The sequence below is a fragment of the Panthera tigris genome, chromosome B2 (assembly GCF_018350195.1).
Source record: "Panthera tigris isolate Pti1 chromosome B2, P.tigris_Pti1_mat1.1, whole genome shotgun sequence".
Classification (NCBI taxonomy): Eukaryota; Metazoa; Chordata; class Mammalia; order Carnivora; family Felidae; genus Panthera; species Panthera tigris.
In genome coordinates this window covers 97896250-97915254 of record NC_056664.1, presented here as the reverse complement: position 1 = coordinate 97915254, position 19005 = coordinate 97896250, and the positions used below count along the sequence as shown (strand labels likewise).

General features: G+C 40.8%; 1 protein-coding gene across 1 annotated transcript in view; it reads right to left on the bottom strand.

The window, feature by feature from the left end:
- Positions 1-19005, bottom strand: part of LOC102962797 — a 178914-nt gene that overhangs the window by 69568 nt on the left and 90341 nt on the right. Inside the window, exons 25-29 of the mRNA XM_007078743.3 lie at positions 13726-13883; positions 12546-12657; positions 11114-11163; positions 10334-10510; positions 1633-1750 (exon numbers count right to left, since the gene is read on the bottom strand). Of these exons, the coding sequence (XP_007078805.3) occupies positions 1633-1750; positions 10334-10510; positions 11114-11163; positions 12546-12657; positions 13726-13883 (615 nt within the window). The remainder of the gene's footprint in view (positions 1-1632; positions 1751-10333; positions 10511-11113; positions 11164-12545; positions 12658-13725; positions 13884-19005) is intronic.

The following is a 19005-nucleotide window of genomic DNA, read 5'->3' as shown; positions in this document are numbered from 1 at the left end:
AAGTCATCACCAAGACCAATGTCAAGGAGCTTTTCCCATTCTCCTCCGAGAGTTTCTGATGTTATTTTTAGTCTCTAATCCACTTCAACTTAATTTTTGTGAGAGGTGAAAGATTTTGTGAGGGGTCCAGTTTCATTCTTTGGCATGTACAACTACTATATGATCCTCTCACTTCTGGGTATGTATCCAAAATCAGTATCTCAAAAGAGATTACTACACTCTCATGTCTATTGCGGCATTGCTCATAATAGCCAAGCTATGGAAATAATGGAAGTGCCCAGTGGATGGATAAATGGATAAAAAAAAATGTGAAACACACACACAGAGAAATATTATTCAGACATGAACAAAAAAAGAAACCCTGCCATTTGCAACAACATGGATGAACCTGGAGAATATTATGGTAAGTAAAATAAGCCAGATAGGAAAGACACATATGGTACAATGTCACTTATATATGGAATCTAAAAAAACAAGAAGTTGAGCTCATAGAAATGTGGTTACCAAGGGGTAGGAAATGGATGGGTGTTGGTCAAAGGGTACAAATTTTCAGTTAGAAGATGAATAAATTCTGAGGATCTAATGTACAGCATTGTACCTAGAGTTAATAATAATGTATTGCATATCTGGAAGTTGTTAGCAGAGTAGGTAAGTATTCTTACCACATACAAAAGAAGGTAACTATGTGAGGTGATTGGTATGTTCATTAATTATGGTAATCATTTCACATTGTACACATATGTCATATTGTACACTTTATTTATTTATTTTTTTTAACGTTTTATTTTTTATTTTTTATTTTTGAGACAGAGAGAGACAGAGCATGAATGGGGGAGGGGCAGAGAGAGGGAGACACAGAATCGGAAACAGGCTCCAGGCTCTGAGCCATCAGCCCAGAGCCTGACGCGGGGCTCGAACTCACGGACCGCGAGATCGTGACCTGAGCTGAAGTCGGCCGCTTAACCGACTGAGCCACCCAGGCGCCCCTCATATTGTACACTTTAAATATATACAATTTATTTAGTAGTTATATCTCAATAAAGCTGGGGTATGGGGAAAGAAAGGGTAAGAAACCTAGGTTGTTAAATAGGTGTTCACTTACATAGAAAAATTAGAATGTTTCCAAATTGCCATTTTTCAACACTGTACTTAGTAAATACATGAGTGCCCTGTGCATTTCTAGATCTACTCCTTTTTTTTTTTTAATGGTTACCAGTAAGATAGGCACACAGAGCAACCCCTCAAAAAATAGGCTGATTACCAGGATTGTGATCTCGACCTGTCATTAGCTTCAGGACATCAGAGTGGCGTTTTCATGAAGGGTTTGGGAGGAAATTGAGGATTAATAAGGAATGTGGGAAGCTTGAATTGTGTTCATTAATGACCAGGGAGAAACAGAACTCAGAAAATAATAAGGCCTAAGAGAAATAATAATAAAGCAGGCAAGAATATTGGGGGGCTGTGTGAAGATTTCAGTTATTAGATATCCCTGGAAAAAAAACAAGAGATGTTCTCTGAAATTGATGTGCTTATTAACCACAAGACATTAAAAAACAAAAAAAAACAACAACAACAAAACAAAAAACTCAGCCAGTTTTCATTCTGGTACACATAAAAAAAAAAAATACAAACCTTTTCTGGCAGAGTTTTGAACATAACCAGCACTTCAGAAGGATGGGGTATGAACCATATATTGAGGAAGACTTTCCCGTCAGCAGACAGCAAACATCGTGGCCGGGGCTGAAAACTCCTGCAGCATTATAAGAAAGTTTGGGTAGGCACAGCATTTCTCTCTAAAAAAGAGGTGGCCCCAGCGTGAACTATTTATATCACTGCCCTTCAGCCGCAGCGCCAGAGTCTGGATTGTGGTGACACATGAGCCGGGCGTCGGAGCCTGGGCCAGCAGGCCTCCGTTCCAGGCCGCTCACAGGTGGCCCTGGCTATAAATAACTGTGGAGAAGAGCAGTGGGGCTGCTTTTAGACTCAGCTGTGCTGGCGGAAGGAGTGGGCACGGAGCGAGGGAGAGGTGAGGTAAGAAAGCAAAGGGAGAACTGAATTAGGTGGCTAACACCATTCTAGGCGCTACATGTTTTCTCACTTAATTCTTATGACAACCTTGGAATGTACCTCTTTTGTTCTTTTACAGATGAGGAAACGGAGGCACTCTGAGATCTTGCCTGTCCAGCTCCTAAGAGATGAAGTTTGAGATTTAAATGCAGATCTGTCCGGGTCTAGAATCCAGGCTCTAGAGACCAGCCTCTATTTTCCTCCCTAGCCTGCCATGTTTTTTGCCAGGTTCTCCAGACTCTTGCCTTCTTTTCCTTCTTTTCCCTCTGTGCTCTCCTCTTCCTCCGAATACCTTATTATTTGTAGGCAGCAGTATAGCTGTCTCTTTGTTGCAGGTTTATGTACAAACACATAATTCACGTATGTCTGGTTTAAGAATTTACACAAGCCCAGCTACCTACTACCTGGCCTGAGGAATAGAATGTCGCCAGCTCCTTTGATGGCCCTCTGAGAAATCACCATCCTGAATTTTACATTAACCAATGCTAGCTTTTCCTTGTAGTTTTACCACAGGTGGATAAACCATTAAAAGATTATCTTGTTGGGTTTTGCCTGTTTTCAACCTTCATACCAATGGAAGCTCGTGATCTTTGTATTATACCCACTGGAGGAAGCTGGCATCTTGACTTGGTTTCTATATCATCTCAGGACTTAAGTGGCCCACTGTAACAGAGGGTGGGGTGAGGGAGCGATTTCCCATTTGAATGGATTCGATGCCTTTATGTCTGTGTTCATCTGGTGTGAAAATGGTGCTATGGGCAGTTAACAGGTGTGGGTTCTAGCATCAGAGGACCCCATTTTGAGACCAACTTCCATCACCCACAGCTGTGTGGCCTTAGATGAATTACCATCTGAGTCTTTTCATACATAAAATGGGGATAATGATTCCTAACTCACAGGACTGGTGTAAGGAATACTTTTTTTAAGTACCAAAAAACAAACTAAAGATAAAAGAGTGCCAAGCATGTGAAAAGTATTTTATAAATTGTGAGGTGCTATACAGAGTTTGTTATCATAATTTATATTATAACATAAAGTTTGTCTAGCAAAGTGGCCAAGGCTGGGTGGGGAGCAAGGGATGTTTATGGCCTGGTAGAGGGACACATAGGAACCCCCAGGGTTATTTGTCAAGAAGTAGGAACCTGTCCATGCTAATGAGAGGATGTCGTAGAATTGAGGGTGACAGGGAAAGGCCAGAGACTAGTGCCACCTCAGGCCTGTCTTGGTTACGCTAGACAAGGCAGTCCTCACAGACAGACAGACAGTGGAAGGAGGTGTGCAGTGGGTGTGGAGCCCCCACCCTCACATTGTTCCCTGCCCAGGGCCCCTGGGGTCCACCTCAGCCTTCTACTCTCCCCCTAGTCCTGGACAGCTGTGTTCACTCTCTGGCCAAAACCACCATCTATTTGCCAGTGACATCTGACTTCTCATTTGCACACCTGGTCCCCTCCACAGCTCCAGGCTTCCAACTTGCTTCCTTTTGGCTGGCAGTGCTTCAGGTCATCTCAAGCAAAAAAAAAAAAGCAAGAACTGAACTCCTTACCCTCTTCCACCCCAGTCCTGTGTCTCCTCCCATGTTAAAAGAACCACAACCCCCAGTCCCAAAAACCAGAAATCAAGGAGTCATTTTTAGACCCTCCCTCCTCCTTTACTCCTCAGGTCCTACTGATTTCATGATCCCCTCATACTTGTACCCGGTTTTCATTCCCACTTCCATTGTCGATAGCAAGGACTCTCAGTGGGAGGGTCTCACCTTCTATGGGACATTTTGGAAACCATAGGGGTGGTTTTTGGCTCTTGTTACCGTTTCTGGGTCACTGGGAGAGATTCAGATGACCCCTTCCACTTACTGAAGTAAAATGTAATTCATTTTACCTGAGGGCTGAATGTTTTCAATATCAAACATTCTGAGTATGAGACTTTTAAAATAATTACAACTCTACGTGAGGTGAATCATTGGCTTTAAACCCACCTTTCAAGTCTCAGGGTTAATCAGGTAATTTGAAGCTTGGGAACAAAGGATGGTGTTAGTTTGGAGAATTTCCCTTATTTCAGCAACCACAAAGTCAGACTATCCTGTCCTGCAGCAGATCAAAGCCAGTGTATAATCCAGTCTTATCTCTATTGTTCAGTTCACAATGTCCAAAGGTGCCCCAAAGAAACATCGAATATCAACAATAAAAAGTCACCAGGCCTGTGGCTGAGCACACAGAGGTTGCAGGCCAAGGGGCTGGCAGTAGCAGCATGGCTGAACCAGTCCTTAGCCTCTGAGGAGCATATAGATCCCAGGAGCTGCAGGGCCCTCTTCCAAGTGTTATCCTGTATTTCTCATCCACTATGTCCTTCCATTTCCACCCCTGCCTGCAGCTGAGGAAGGGCAGAGAGAGTAGCAGGAAGTTTTGGTTCCAAAGTTCAGGAGTTTAGCCTGGTTTTCAGCCCTACAAGGAGGATTCCTCCCCTTACTGGTAGATGACCCATCAATTCCCCAGCCTGCCAGTTCCTTGACCTGCTCAATATCATCCCCCTTAAACTTAATTCTCCTTTAGCCACTCACTTGGGGGCCACATTCCAGACCTTGTCATTACTTGGGACCACATCACCTCCAAAGACTTAAACTCAACATCCTAAGTTCCCATATCAACCTTTTATCCCTGTTTTTTCACTCACTCACTCTCAATAAACCTCCTTTATCCCCCTAACATATGCTCCATGATGTCATCCAGCCCTTTGGTCCTTCCCTCAGCCCTTCCATCTGTCAGTTCCATTTTGAATTCACTCCCTTCCCTGCCCAGACTGGGTCTTGCGGTCAAGCACAGGAAACTTCCAGTCTCTACTTCTTTGTACTCACTACCCAGCTACCTAGCAAACGCCCAGCTCTGAATCCCACCAGCTATTATGCTTTCTGCTTCTAGTTGCATTCTGCTGAGCACAGCTGGAGGAGATCATACCACTAATTGCACTGATACAACAACAAGTAAATGGTTTCCAGCCTGAACAGTGTCACCCCAGGACAACCCTTATTCTTTCTTTTGATCAGCTTTTATGCCCATTTCCTTTTCTAATAATTCCAAGTCTTCTTTCAGCCTCATACCAAACTCCTGCCAGCAGATGATGACAAGGTCTGTTATTACATAATTGAATTAAAGGCTACTTGCTGGAACCCCCCCTACTTCCTGTGGGCCCCTCCCCACCCCCCATCCTCCCGTCAAAGGTGGAGGTACACACCTGGGATATGAAATGAAGGCAGCCACTGCCCTCAAGGTTCTTACATTTCTGAGGCAGCTAGATATGCAAGCATGATTTATGATAGAAGCATGGTGTAATGGAAGTACAGTTGACCCTTAAACAACACAGGGGTTAGGGGTTCTGACCCACCTCAAAGGTGAAAATCTGTGCACAGCTTTGCTCCAAAACTTAACTACTAATAGCCTATTATTGATCAGAAACCTCACTGTTACATCAACAGTCAATGAACACATATTGTGTATGTCATATGTATTATATACTATATTTTTATAACAAAGGAAGCGAAAGAAAAAATGTTAAGGAAATCATAAAGAAGAGGAAATACATTTATAGCACTCTAATATATTTATTAAAAATCCATGTATAGGGGTGCCTGGGTGGCTCAGTTGGTTGAACGGCCAACTTCGGCTCAGGTCATGATTTCACGGTCCGTGAGTTCGAGCCCCGAGTCGGGCTCTGTGCTGACAGCTCAGAGCCTGGAGCCTGTTTCAGATTCTGTGTCTCCCTCTCTCTGACCCTCCCCCGTTCATGCTCTGTCTCTCTCTGTCTCAAAAATAAATAAACGTTAAAAAAAAATTTAAAAAATCCATGTATAACTGGACCCTTGCATTCAAACTTGTGTTGTTCAAGGGTCAACTGTAGAAGAAAGTGCAGTGAACATCCAGAATAGGAAGTATCTGAGACCTAGTGGGAGATTATTGGACGAATTCACAGCTGAGGCTTCTGAGCTGTGATTCATTATCTCCCTCTCCACATTTCTTCTTCTTTTTTTTTTTAATTTTTTTTTTAACGTTTATTTATTTTTGAGACAGAGAGAGACAGAGCATGAATGGCGGAGGGTCAGAGAGAGGGAGACACAGAATCCGAAACAGGCTCCAGGCTCTGAGCTGTCAGCACAGAACCCGACGCGGGGCTCGAACTCACGGACCGCGAGATCATGACCTGAGCCGAAGTCGGCCGCTTAACCAACTGAGCCACCCAGGCGCCCCCCCACATTTCTTCTTCTTAATGGCACTGCCATTTTTTTCCCATTTAAAGAAATTGTGGCAAAATATACATAACATAAAATTGGTCATTGTAACCATTTTTAAGGGTACAGTTCAGTGGCATTAAGTACATTCACGTTGTTGTGTGACTGTCATCACCATCATCTTCAGAACTTTTTTCTATCCTCCAAAATGGCAACTCTGTACCAATGAAATAATAATTGTACTGCCGTCTTTTTTTTTTTTTTTTTTTTTTTTTTTTTTACCCAAGTCAGAGACTCTGGGTGACACCCTAGATTCCTCCTTTTCCTTTAGCCTCCCATAAATCCAGCACCTGGCCAACTGATTTCACCTCCTAAACATCTCCTGTCTGTACAGTGTCAGTAGCTTGCTCCCCTTTTTCCTGTTGTTGAAAGACAAACACCAGACTTCTGGATCTTGCCCATTGTTTTGTACATTTTACTTCCCATTGCTCATCCTCACATACCCTGGGTGGGAGCCACTCAAGAGTCCACCTCTCTGTGTTTTCTCCTACCTTGAACTGAAGTTCTTTTCCTTGTCCACTTGAAACACCAACCACCCTTTAAGACCCAGGTTTAGTATCCCCTTTTCCCTGCAGCCTGCCTTGCTCCCCATCCCCACCTCCCCAATCCTTTAGATAACACTGAACATTTCCTGGTGGATACTTTCATTATACTCTTATCATATCTTATTCTTTATCACAGTGTACTGTAATTACCTATTTCCCCTTGTCTGAAGGGCAAGAACCATGTCTATCCATTGCTGTACAGCACTTGGCACCAAGGTTGCCATGTACTGCTGTTCAGGTTGTGTCCTGAGGCAGCTAGCAGTGGTCAATATCCAGCCTATCTTTTGCTTGCCAAGCTCTACATCCTGCCCAGAAGAAGGAGTGCCTTCTTCTAATGTCCATAAAGCACCATATGGGATCATGGTGGCTCTACCTGTCACACAGTAAGGGTTCGATTAATGTTAGTATTCTCTCTCTCCCTTCTTCACTCTTCCATCAGCCAACTGCTCTTGGAGAGTGGCCAAGCATCATCCCAGTATCCAGATTCTAGTCTCTTCTGGAGCCATGAAGAGCAAGGAGCCCTCAACGGACATCTTTCTTGGGAGGAGAACTCCCTCTGGCTCCTCTTCTAGAGAGACTTTGGTTTGAGGATATGGTAGTCTTTGTTAAAACTAAACACAGTACATTACAGCCTTTAAAGGATTAAGTAGCATCTTAGAATTTTAAACCTACCAAATGCATGGGGTTCTTCTGGTTAAGGGATGGCAAACACAAGCAGGGAAGCCACCTTTCCCTTGTCTTTGGCCATGGCAGACATCGCCAATCAATTACAACACTTTCATAAGCTTGGAACATCTCAGAATCCTCAGCAGGGCATTAATTGTTAGAACTGATATTTAAAAGAAAACTTATTCTTTATCTTCCACCTAATCCAACTCCATATTTTAGGAATGCAGTGAGTGAGGACCTCTGTTTTCCATGACCCTCATTACCCAACCCTGTCCTGGGGACACCTCTAGTTAAACTTGCCCTGGGGTGATCCCCATCTATCATTTCATGAACTCTCTTCAACGGTCCCTTTCTGGGAAGTCTTTCCATAGCAGTTCCATTCCTTGGAATCAACCTCTAGATACCCTAACACTAAAGATCTTAGCATGTTTAACTTCAGAGAGCTGCTTCCATTTCCTCACTCATCAGATGAAGAGTTTGAGGTTCAGAGATTGAAGAGAAGCAATTTGCCTGAGACCTCAGGGCACCTTATGACTAAGCTGGGTAAAGCCTAAATATTCTAACTCCCAGGCCATGGTTCTCTCTACCTCCTTGTGGCTGATGTCCATTTTTATGAATACTCAGTACATGGAACCACAGACTTTGGAGTTAGAAATAATCTTCTATACTACTTCAAGTTTACAAAACTTCCACAAAAGACAGAAGTTCCTTTCTCTATTGCTCCATTTTCTGAGGTGCAGTAAAAGGGGCATGTTAAAGTCTAGATAGTTTAGGGAGCAGGACACAGGTATAGTGGAAAAATACTGAATCTTTATCAGTCACTGCTCATCCACTGCCTGACTATAACTTGGACTCTGGGTGTGTGCTCACTTTGCTCACACTTTTATTGACCAAACCCTGCCATGAAATTACCACACACTAACTGGCTAGGCTCATTCCCCCTTAAATGTCTGTTTCCCCTAATCTTTAGGAAACACACAGTCATCTAAAATAAACAATAAAGGAATAGAGCAAGACCTGCAAGTTAGAGAGATTTTTTTTTTCTTTTCTACTTCCTGACCTCATTTGGTTGCTTCAAATAAAACAGATCAGAAACAAAAACAGACTTCCTAAACACAAATGTAGTGAACTTGTGGTTAGAGTTCTGGAAACTATTTTAAAAATTTGATCCCAAACATAGATTAGGCTTACAAATGGCTTCCTTGGCTAGTGGGTAGATGAAATAATGAAACTAAGAAATCTTAGGGGATTATCCTGTGATCTTTCATATGAGAGAAAGACACACTTCAGCCTCATTGGGAAACAGGTGCCCAGTCAAACCCTTCAGCAAAATAGTCAGTCTGCTGAGGTATATTTGCCCTACCCCTCCCTTAAATGCATTCTTCCATTAGGTAAATCCTCAAGTCTACCCAGGTGAATGCACTGCCTGAGCTCATGAGACAAACACTGGTATCCACAAACTGGGTGCCTTATAAGTATAAGGTAGGCCTGGTCGCTATTTTGGTAGCCAGCTGTCAGTCAGTCAAAGGCTTACAAACTCAAGTTTGTTCCTTCTCCAGTACTCTCTAGCCTGTTCTACCATTCCTCCCCCTTTTTTGGTGAGTTCCAACTTACCTGTCACCTCCTCTTTGAATTTCTCCCTGAGGCCCTGGGCTACAGTTAAACACTCCCTCTTGTGCGTCCTCACAGAACATTTCGCATAACTCTAGCAGGTTATCTTTAAAATCTTTGAAGTTACTTTTTTGTTCACAGAGCTTTCCCCCACTAGACTGAATTTACTGCCAGAGTCCATGACTTACTCACCTTCGTAACCCTGGCACATGGTGAAATGTCTGGTACTAAGTAAGCACTAAATAAGTAGTAGTTAAATAATGCATGAAGAAATAAGTGAGCGAAGGAGTGGTCTGATACAAATGTTCTTTCAATTCCCTTTCATCTGTCTGTTCTATGATCATATTTGTTGAATATCACTATTACTTGGCACTAAGCTCTGTACCTTATGGGAAAGAGTAAGGAGGAAACAAGCTTACCCTACAGGATGTTTTGCTCCCCCTTGGAGGCTGCATAACCGTGTAATACCCCCCACCTTTTTTTTTTTTAAAGGAAATGTGGTCGCTGACTGCACAGGTATGCTAACTCCTCCATCTACTTGAGTGAACTCTAGGCAAGGTGAGTTAAGAATAATTGAGAAACTGGATAAGGCATGAAAAGGAAGTATGGGAGCAGCTCTGCTCTTATCATTTAATATCATTCTACATGCATTGTTTTTTTCTCTGTAAGAGAAATACAGAAGGACAGATTTATCCAAGGCACTGGGGTATCAATGTTGTGTGTGGGGGGTGGGGGGGGGTGGGGGGGGTGTTTCTTATTCCTTCTGCTCCATTGGGTAAAATATTTGAAGCCAGGACAGCTCAAGATCAAGTTTACTTATTTGTTTGCTCATTTTAGATGCTGGCTTATGTAAAAGGGTGTGACTGATGAAAATCTCTGGGATCTCCAGGGGAAAACAAAACTACATAGATTGAAAAAGCAGTGAAACAGCCCATAAACAGAGAACTTCTTCTGGGTTCAAATACAAAGATACTGTTATTCTTGGAGTGTTAGCTCTTTCTTCTGCCCTTCTGAACCAAAAGACCAAGGTCAAATGCAGTAAAGAAAGCAATTCCCATACCAAATGTAACATGTCTCTTCCTTCTTCCCTGGGAGGCATAGGGTGCGTGGGGGCGGGGGGGTGGGGTGCTGCTGGGAGTAAAAAGCTCTAAAGGAATTTACACACCTGGGGTCAGCCTTGAGGCCCTCCTTGGAGTCTCTCAACCCTTTCTTTTCTCGTGGTTGCCCCACAATGAAAAAGGTGTCCCTGATAGCAGGGAAATCTTCCAGCAGGGCTCTCAGGCTATTGCAGTACGCCATGATCTGACCCCGAAGAGCATAGTGAGACATACGGCAGTTCAGTCTGAAAAGTCAGAAGAGATGATATCCAGAAGGTGAACCAAAGTTTTTGTGTCATTCCTAGAAAGATCTACTTCCTTGAAAGACCTTTCAAAGAGAATAGAGGACCTCATCCAGAAGAAAGTTCTATCTGGGTCAGGTTGCTATTGCCTGAAGGCAGAGGCATGGACCTCTTCAAAGCACCTCCTAGCATTCGCTTCTGATGCTCTTCTGTGTGTCAGAGGATAGTTTGGTTTGGTTTTACCCAAGAGAATTGTGTGTTTATTTAAAAACCAGGGGCGCCTGGGTGGCTCAGTCGGTTAAGCGTCCAACTTCGGCTCGGGTCATGATCTCACGGTTGGTGAGTTCAGGCCCTGCGTCGGGCCCTGGGCTGACAGCTCGGAGTCTGGAGCCTGTTTCGGATTCTGTGTCTCCCTCTCTCTGACCCTCCCCCGTTCATGCTCTGTCTCTCTCTGTCTCAAAAATAAATAAACGTTAAAAAAAAATTTAAAAAAAACCCAAAAAACCAGCCACCTGATTCATTGTCTGGATTTCTGTGTAACACTGCAGTTTATTGACTTCACAGTCAGAGAAATCAGCATATGTTGTTCATATATACTATACTTACTTCTGACAATATTCAACTATAACGTCTCTCTTGACTTTACCAATTTCATCCTGCGATAAAAGAGAATGACAGTTCTTCTATTAGAAGGTTGGCTATAAAAACTCTCCATTCTAGTACATGTATACATACTTATAGCAAACTTAAGGCAGGAAAAGCCCATGCGGTTGAGATATTCTTTCTGAAGGCCAACTTGCTGTGAGCCTCTGTGGTTCTCTCTCCTTCTTGTAGACCTTGCTGAGTATGCCAAGAATGCAAGACCCTGACTAGTCTTTACCTGGGCCATTTCTCAGGGTTCTGTTTGTAAAGAGCAACCTCAAGGGATAAGGGAATGTCTCCCTCCGGGAAAAATAGTAAGCTTGCCATTTAAAAAGAGGTGGATTCCTCAAGTTCAGTGTCATGAACCCAATGAGTTATGACAACTCAAGCTCAGTGTCATGAACCCATTGGTTGTGACAAAAACCCAGTGCATGAATCTAGGCTCCTCCATGTTGCCCCCTTGGGACTTGGGAGGCAGAGGGAACTGATAGAAACATGAAGCTCATGTCACCTGCTCTGCTGTGAGTCATAAAGTTCTTTGTCCCTGATCTAGGAGTCTTGTGTCTTCTAATCTGACAGGCATTGGATAATCCTGAAGAGCAGTTAATGAGATATAACATTTTTCACTTGGTCAATATTTTTTGAATATTGTAGTAAAAAAGACAATTGAATATCTCAATTACTTATTAAAAGGAGTCCTTTGCCTCCATTATTACTCAGCAGTAATCTAGAAGTCTGGCCTCCCTTACATCCCATTTGTAGAACTGGATTAGGGAAATTTAAGCCTTTCCTTTTCAGTCACAGATAGGGAAAAAGCTTAGAGTTGTAGACTTGTGATTTCTCTCCCAAATAACTATATATTAGTCTAATGACTTCCTCCTCAAAAAAAATTAATGAGCAATGAAATGATATTCACAAAATTAAGCAATACTTTTAACTGATTAAAGGCTTAAATTTTATAATATTTTCCAATAGATTATGATAGCATAAAACCCTTAAATAAAAACATGCATTAACATCTGGAAAACCAGATAACACATAAATTCGATAGTAAGAGCCCTTGCTCACCTGTCTAAACCCCTGAACACCTGTGGGTTATTCAGGAATGGGCTAATGTTCCAGAGCAGGTGTTGAAACTAGTTGTGTTTAGAAAGTGACAAAATAAAATGTGGTCTTGGAAAAGTGTACGTATTTTTAAAAGTAGACTGCAATTACCTTGAATTACTTCCTCTCTATTTCTTATTGAATTCCCTTTTTATAGTTCTTTATATTTTCAATAGTCCTATCTAAATAGGCTGAAAGCAACAGATTACAAGTTAAGAATTTTTATTTGCTCAAATGTAAAACACAATGAGAGCTTTATACTCATTTAATGTGTCCTTCTCACTAAACTCACATGGTTCTTCATTCTGTCAGCCATCGTTTGTTTCCTGAGGAGGAAGGCGTTCAGCATCATGTCCCGCAGCCCCACCTTTTCTAGTTGAATAGACACAAAAGCCTCTGGCACCCTGACAAGTGAACAGAGACATCTGAGCCCAAGGCAGCAAGTAAGTGGACATATTATAAAAAGACAACTCAACAGCTTGCTGGAGGACAGGTATACTTGGGGATGATACTGGGCCTTGCAACAGAAGAGCTGGTAGCTCTGTCTCCATGCTGTTCATCTTCTTCAAATGTTTACAGTTATAGCCACTGGGGATGCTGATGTGTCCCCACCCTCCTTGGGGCTCCCATGTGCCTGAAGCATGTGTCAGCAATCCCTCCTCTGTTCCAAACTTCATTGCCTGGCTCGGTGTTTGTACTACCCAGGTCCCTTTGTGCCCTCCTGGCCTCTACTGCAGGGGTCCCTAGACTGAAGAGGACTCTCAAGGGTCCTCTTGGCTAGACATATTGGTCTTAAATGTTCCATCCACATGTTAGGACTGTGAACTCTATTCGAACTCTGGCCACGTGTCAAATTAATGGCATCTTGGGTAATAGAACAGTTTTGCTTATTATTTTTTTCCATTTAAAATCTTCCAGAATTAAACTATCATTGGAAATAGTCGGAATATTTACTATAAAATACAAATATCTCTCTCTGTCTTAGTGAAAAGAGGTCAAGACATAATAGGACTTCCCTGATTTACAGCCATCTCTCTGTAGAGGCTGTGCCTTTCTGATAATGCAGCACCATATCATTCTAAGCAATAGTAAAACCCTTGAATAGTAAGGTTAGTTCTGTGTTTTTCAGTTTAAGATAAACACGGAAAGTTTGGAGAGGCCGAGATCCTTGTGTTCTGTCTATATTTGAAAAATATAGAGAGGGAAGACAAAGAGAAAGGAGGAAAAAGGAGAAGAGAGGAGAAAAGGGGTTGAAGTAAGGAACCATTGATAACTGTCTTTCATAAACTGTATATTGGAAGAAGTTGAGCCTACTTAGTGTTCATACAAGGTCTTCATCACAAGGTCTTAAAAATTAAACACGTGCTAGTCACTTTGGGAACTTAGGCATCCTTCAATACCATAATACTATGTTATTAATTGATTTAAAAGAGAACACTTTTGTTATTTTAAACAAATCTCTAGTGAAGTACCTTTTGGTAGCCTGGAATCTTTCCGAAGGATGAGTGAGGGTGTCTGGAACTTTAGGAGTTGGGGCTAATCGCAAGTTTTCTATGCCATTCACAATTCCGGAATTTCTTTTTCTGGCTGGACCCATTCCACCATGATTTCTCAGATCTGAACTTGTTTCCTAAAATGTTTTAAACCGAAGAGAATGGAATTATTAAGTTTGTTGGATTTGTAAGCTCTGTAGTACTGGCTGTGAAATTATCTCACAGCCGCAACTGACCCCAAACACATGTAAATGCTTGAGTATGTGGGGTGGGGACGGGTTGGAGTAGAAGGGAGAGAAGAGAAGGGAAACCGAGGGGAGAAGAAGAGAGAGTAAGAGAAGGAAGGGAAGAGAGATTTTGTACAATCTAAGGGTGAGGGAGTAAGTGTAACTATTTTCCAGAATAAAGTGCAGTTGTCTAAATTGCCCTGAAAAAAGTTCTTCATTCTACAAGTTAGCTAGTTGGAGTGCTCTGTGTAGAGTGGCCTGTTAAGAAATACTGCTGATGTATTTCATGGCTGCAAGGTCTGAAAAACTGAGGCAGGGTACTCATTGTGGTTCAGCATAAGCAAATGGAGGTGGGTTATATATGCTGTCATGCACAATGTAATGATAAAGGGCAGGGGAAGGGAGGGTGTGGAAGAAAAACTTTTCTGTGGTATTTTGTTGTGGCAACATAGGTGGACTGATGCAGGAGCAGTAAATGTAAACACACACTGCTTCTATACGTCTATCACCCTCTCAGTCCTTAACTCTGGACAGTCTTGCTTTCAAGCAAGTCTTGCTTTCAGCCCCATTAGAACTTCTCTCTCAGTTGGCAATGAGCTTTTGAGGATGTCAAATGACCTCATCTTCATCCCTGCTCTTCTGGCTCTTCCCTCTTCATTTAACTCTATCAACTTTCAACTTGTTATTTTTTCCCCTCTTCTTTTAAAAACAATAGTTTCATTGACATATAACCGACATTTAATAAACAGCACATATTTGAAGTGTACAATTAGAAAGTTTTAGCCTATGTATACAACTATGAAACCAACTCTGCAATCAAAATAATGACCATCCCTCCCATCCAGCCCTCTTCCTCAAGCAACCACTGCTCTCTGCTTTCTGCAACTATAGATTAGAATGCATTTCCTAAATTTTATGTAAATGGAGTCATGCAGTATGTACTCTTTTTTTGTATGGCTTCACCCATATTGTTGCATATCTCAATAATTCATTTGTGTGTATTGCTGAGTAGTATTCCATTGTATGGATGTACCACAATTTGTTCATCTATTTACCTGATGAGGGACATTTGGGTTATTTCCAGTTCTTGGCTATTTTTTTTTTTTTTATTTTTTTTTTTTTATTTTTTTTTTAAATTTTTTTTTTCAACGTTTATTTATTTTTGGGACAGAGAGAGACAGAGCATGAATGGGGGAGGGACAGAGAGAGAGGGAGACACAGAATCGGAAACAGGCTCCAGGCTCTGAGCCATCAGCCCAGAGCCTGACGCGGGGCTCGAACTCACGGACCGTGAGATCGTGACCTAGCTGAAGTCGGACGCTTAACCGACTGCGCCACCCAGGCGCCCCAGTTCTTGGCTATTTTAAATAAACATCTGTGTATGTTTTTGTATGAACATGGGTTTCCATTTCACTTGAGTAAATACCTAGGAGTAGAATGGCTGGATCATATGGTAAGTGTATGTTTAACTTTTTAAGAAACTGTCAAACTGTCTTTAAAAGTGATTGACCATTTTACATTTCCCTCAGCAGTGTATGTGAATTCCATACCTTTCACATCCCTGCCAACATTCAAAACAGCCTGTCTTTTAAATTTTAACCATTCTCATGGGTGTGTAGTAGTTTCTCATTGAGGCTTTAATTTGCATTTTTCTAATAACTAATGGTGATGAGCACTTTTTTTCTGTGCTTATTTACCATCTGTACATCTTATTTGGTGACTCATTTCTTCTTGAAACATTCCCCTCTTTTGGCTTTGGTAGAAATGCACAATTTTGTTTCCTCCCTGTCTCTCTGTCTTTTTCCTTCCCTCCTCCCTTCCCTCATTTCCTCTTGTTCCTTTTCATTGTCTCCATCATTATTCCTTCTTATTATACCATCAGCTGTCTTTCTGTCCCACACTTATAGGAAAGCATATAAGCAGACACACACATACACACACACATATTTCTCTATATATTCATATATTACTATATATTCATATATAAATATATCTATATACCTATAATGATACCGATATTGATATAGATATCCCTAATGTCTTTACACCCATGCCCCGTGCCCTATCCAGTGACTTTCAACATTTGCTTCTTGAATAGATCTTAAGGAGTGACTCATAATCCTCTCAATCTCCATTTCAACAAGAATAACTCCACTTATATTTGTTTTATATACTGGTATTCTTTATAAGATTAAAGTAATTGAATAGAGAATTCCTATGTCAACTATGTATGAAAACCACCAGTGATGGTCAAGCTGGGCTCCTCATTTTTATCTAGTACCCATCTGCCCTCTCGTTTCCATGCCTGTGTTATCTGAAGCTGTTCTCTCTGCCTGTCAAAAAGCTCATCCTTTGGGTTTTCCCAAATGTCCCCTCTCTAGGCTGCCCTTCCTGGTTCCCCAGATGTGACCTCTCTTTTCTTTAAATTTCTTCTATAGCTTGTTGAACCTCTTTTATACCTTGAGCTTAAACCCCTTGTGAGTCTGTCAGCCTTATATACACTGGTCTAGAAGTTCCTTAAAAGCATGAATTGTTCCTCAGTATTATCTGATGAACCTAACTTACAGGATGTACTGAATTAAGATTTTGGGGGTTGAATTTTTAAAAATCAATATAACTCACTCTATCCTTATTTCCTACTTCAGTATTTAATTTTATGGAGGATTATTATCTAGCAGTAGAAGCAAGGAATGAGTATTCTTGCCATACTCATAAATTTGTACTCTCCTATTAACATGAAGAGTAGAAATAGATAGAAGTTGACAAATGTGATAATGGATAAATATGGTATATTTAGGGCAGCTATATAGAATCTATAAGACTTAAAGAATGCTTAAGGACATTTGGAAAGTTGATTTCCTGAAACTATATTTAACTTTACTGGTGAATATACATACACATGAGAACTATACTATTGTTTAAAAAAAATTGGGTAAAAATCCCTATGAACTGATTTGGAGTGATTCCCAGGATATATTGTTAAGTGAAAAAACAAAATCCAAAAGAGTATATATGTAAATAAAATCCCAAACACCTTAATGATAAAATCATTCAACAAATTAGGAATAGAGGGAAATGCCCCAACCTTATAAAAGGCATCTATGGAAAAACCATAACTAACATCATAATTAATGGTAAGAGATTGAAAGCTTTCTCCCTAAGATCAGGAATAAGATAATAATACCCACTCTTGCCATTTCTATTCAGCCTTGTACTGGAAGTTCTACCTAGGGCAATTAGTCAAGCAAATGAAATAAAAGACATCCAGATTAGAAAGGAAAAGGTAAAATTATTTCTATTTGCAAATGACATAATCTTGTGTATAAAAAATCCTAAGTAATACATAAACACAAGTGAACTATTAAAACTAATAAACTAGTTTAGTAAGCTTGCAGGATACAAGGTCAATATTCAAAACTCAATTGTATTTCTATACATTAGCAATAAATACTCTGAAAATGAAATTAAGAAAACAAGTCCAGCAATATAATAAAAAGAATGAGAGATATTTTGAAATTAATTTAACAAAAGAAGTACAGAACTTATACACTAAAAACAACAAAATACTGTTGAAAAAAATTAACAAAAAAACCCTAAACAAATAGAAAGACATCCATGTTCATGGATCAGAAGACTTAATATTGTTAAGATGGCAATAGTATCCAACCAAACTGATCTACAGATTCAATGCACTCCCTGTCAAAATCTCAAATGGTGCTGTGTGTGTGTGTGTGTGTGTGTGTACAGAAACTGACAAGCTGATCCTAAAATCCATATGAAAATTCAAGGGACTCAAAATAGCCAAAGTGATCTTGAAAAAGAACAAAGTTAGAGAACTCATACTTCTCAATTTCAAAAATTAACACAACTCTACAGTAACCAAAACAACAGTGGCACTAACATAAAAATAGACATATAGTATAATGGAATAGAATTCAGGGTCCAGAAATACACTGTTATGTTTCAAGCCAATTCATTTTTGACAAAGGTGTCAAGACAATTCAATGGGGGAAAGATCAGTTTTTTCAACTGGGACAGCACACCACATGCAAAAGAATGAAGTTAGACCCTTTCCTCATACGGCATACAAAAATCAACCATAAATGGTTACATGCAAGAGCTAAATGCAAGAGCTAAAACTACAAAACACTCAAGAAAACAGAGGAGTATGTTTCAGATTCTGTGTCTCCCTCTCTCTGACCCTCCCCCATTCATGCTCTGTCTCTCTCTGTCTCAAAAATAAACGTTAAAAAAAAAAAAAAAAAAAAAAAAAAAAAAAAAAAAAGGAGCGCCTGGGTGGCTCAGTTGGTTGAGCGCCGACTTCGGCTCGGGTCACGATCTCGCGGTCCATGAGTTCGAGCCCCGCATCGGGCCCTTGTGCTGACAGCTCAGAGCCCGGAGCCTGTTTCAGATTCTGTGTCTCCCTCTCTCTGACCCTCCCCCATTCATGCTCTGTCTCTCTCTGTCTCAAAAATAAATAAACGTTAAAAAAAATTAAAAAAAAAAAAAAAAGAAAACAGAGGAGTAGATCTTTGTGACTTTGGATTAAGCAGTGGTTTCCTAAATCTGATACCAAAAGAATGAGTGGCAAAAGAAAGAATAGGTGAATTGGATTCATCGAAATGAACAGCTTCTGTTTCAAAGGATACCATCAAGAAAGTGAGATGACCCTCAGAATGGGAGAAAATATTTGCAAATCATATACCTGACGAGGGACTTGTATTCAGAATATATAAATAACTCTCACAACTCAATAATAAAAAGACAAATTCCATTTGACATAAAGGGCAGGGAATTTGAGTAGAAATTTCTCTTATGTGCCAATATGCACATGAAAAGATGTTCAGTGTCATTACTAATTAGAGAAATGCACATCAAAACCACAACAAGATACCATGTCACTCCTAATAGGATGGCAAAAATAAAAAAGAGACAATAACAAGTGCTAGTAAAACTCCAAGCGTATGTCCTTGCAAAAACCTGCACATGGACGTTCATAGCAGCATTATTGATAATAGCCAAAAAGTAAAAA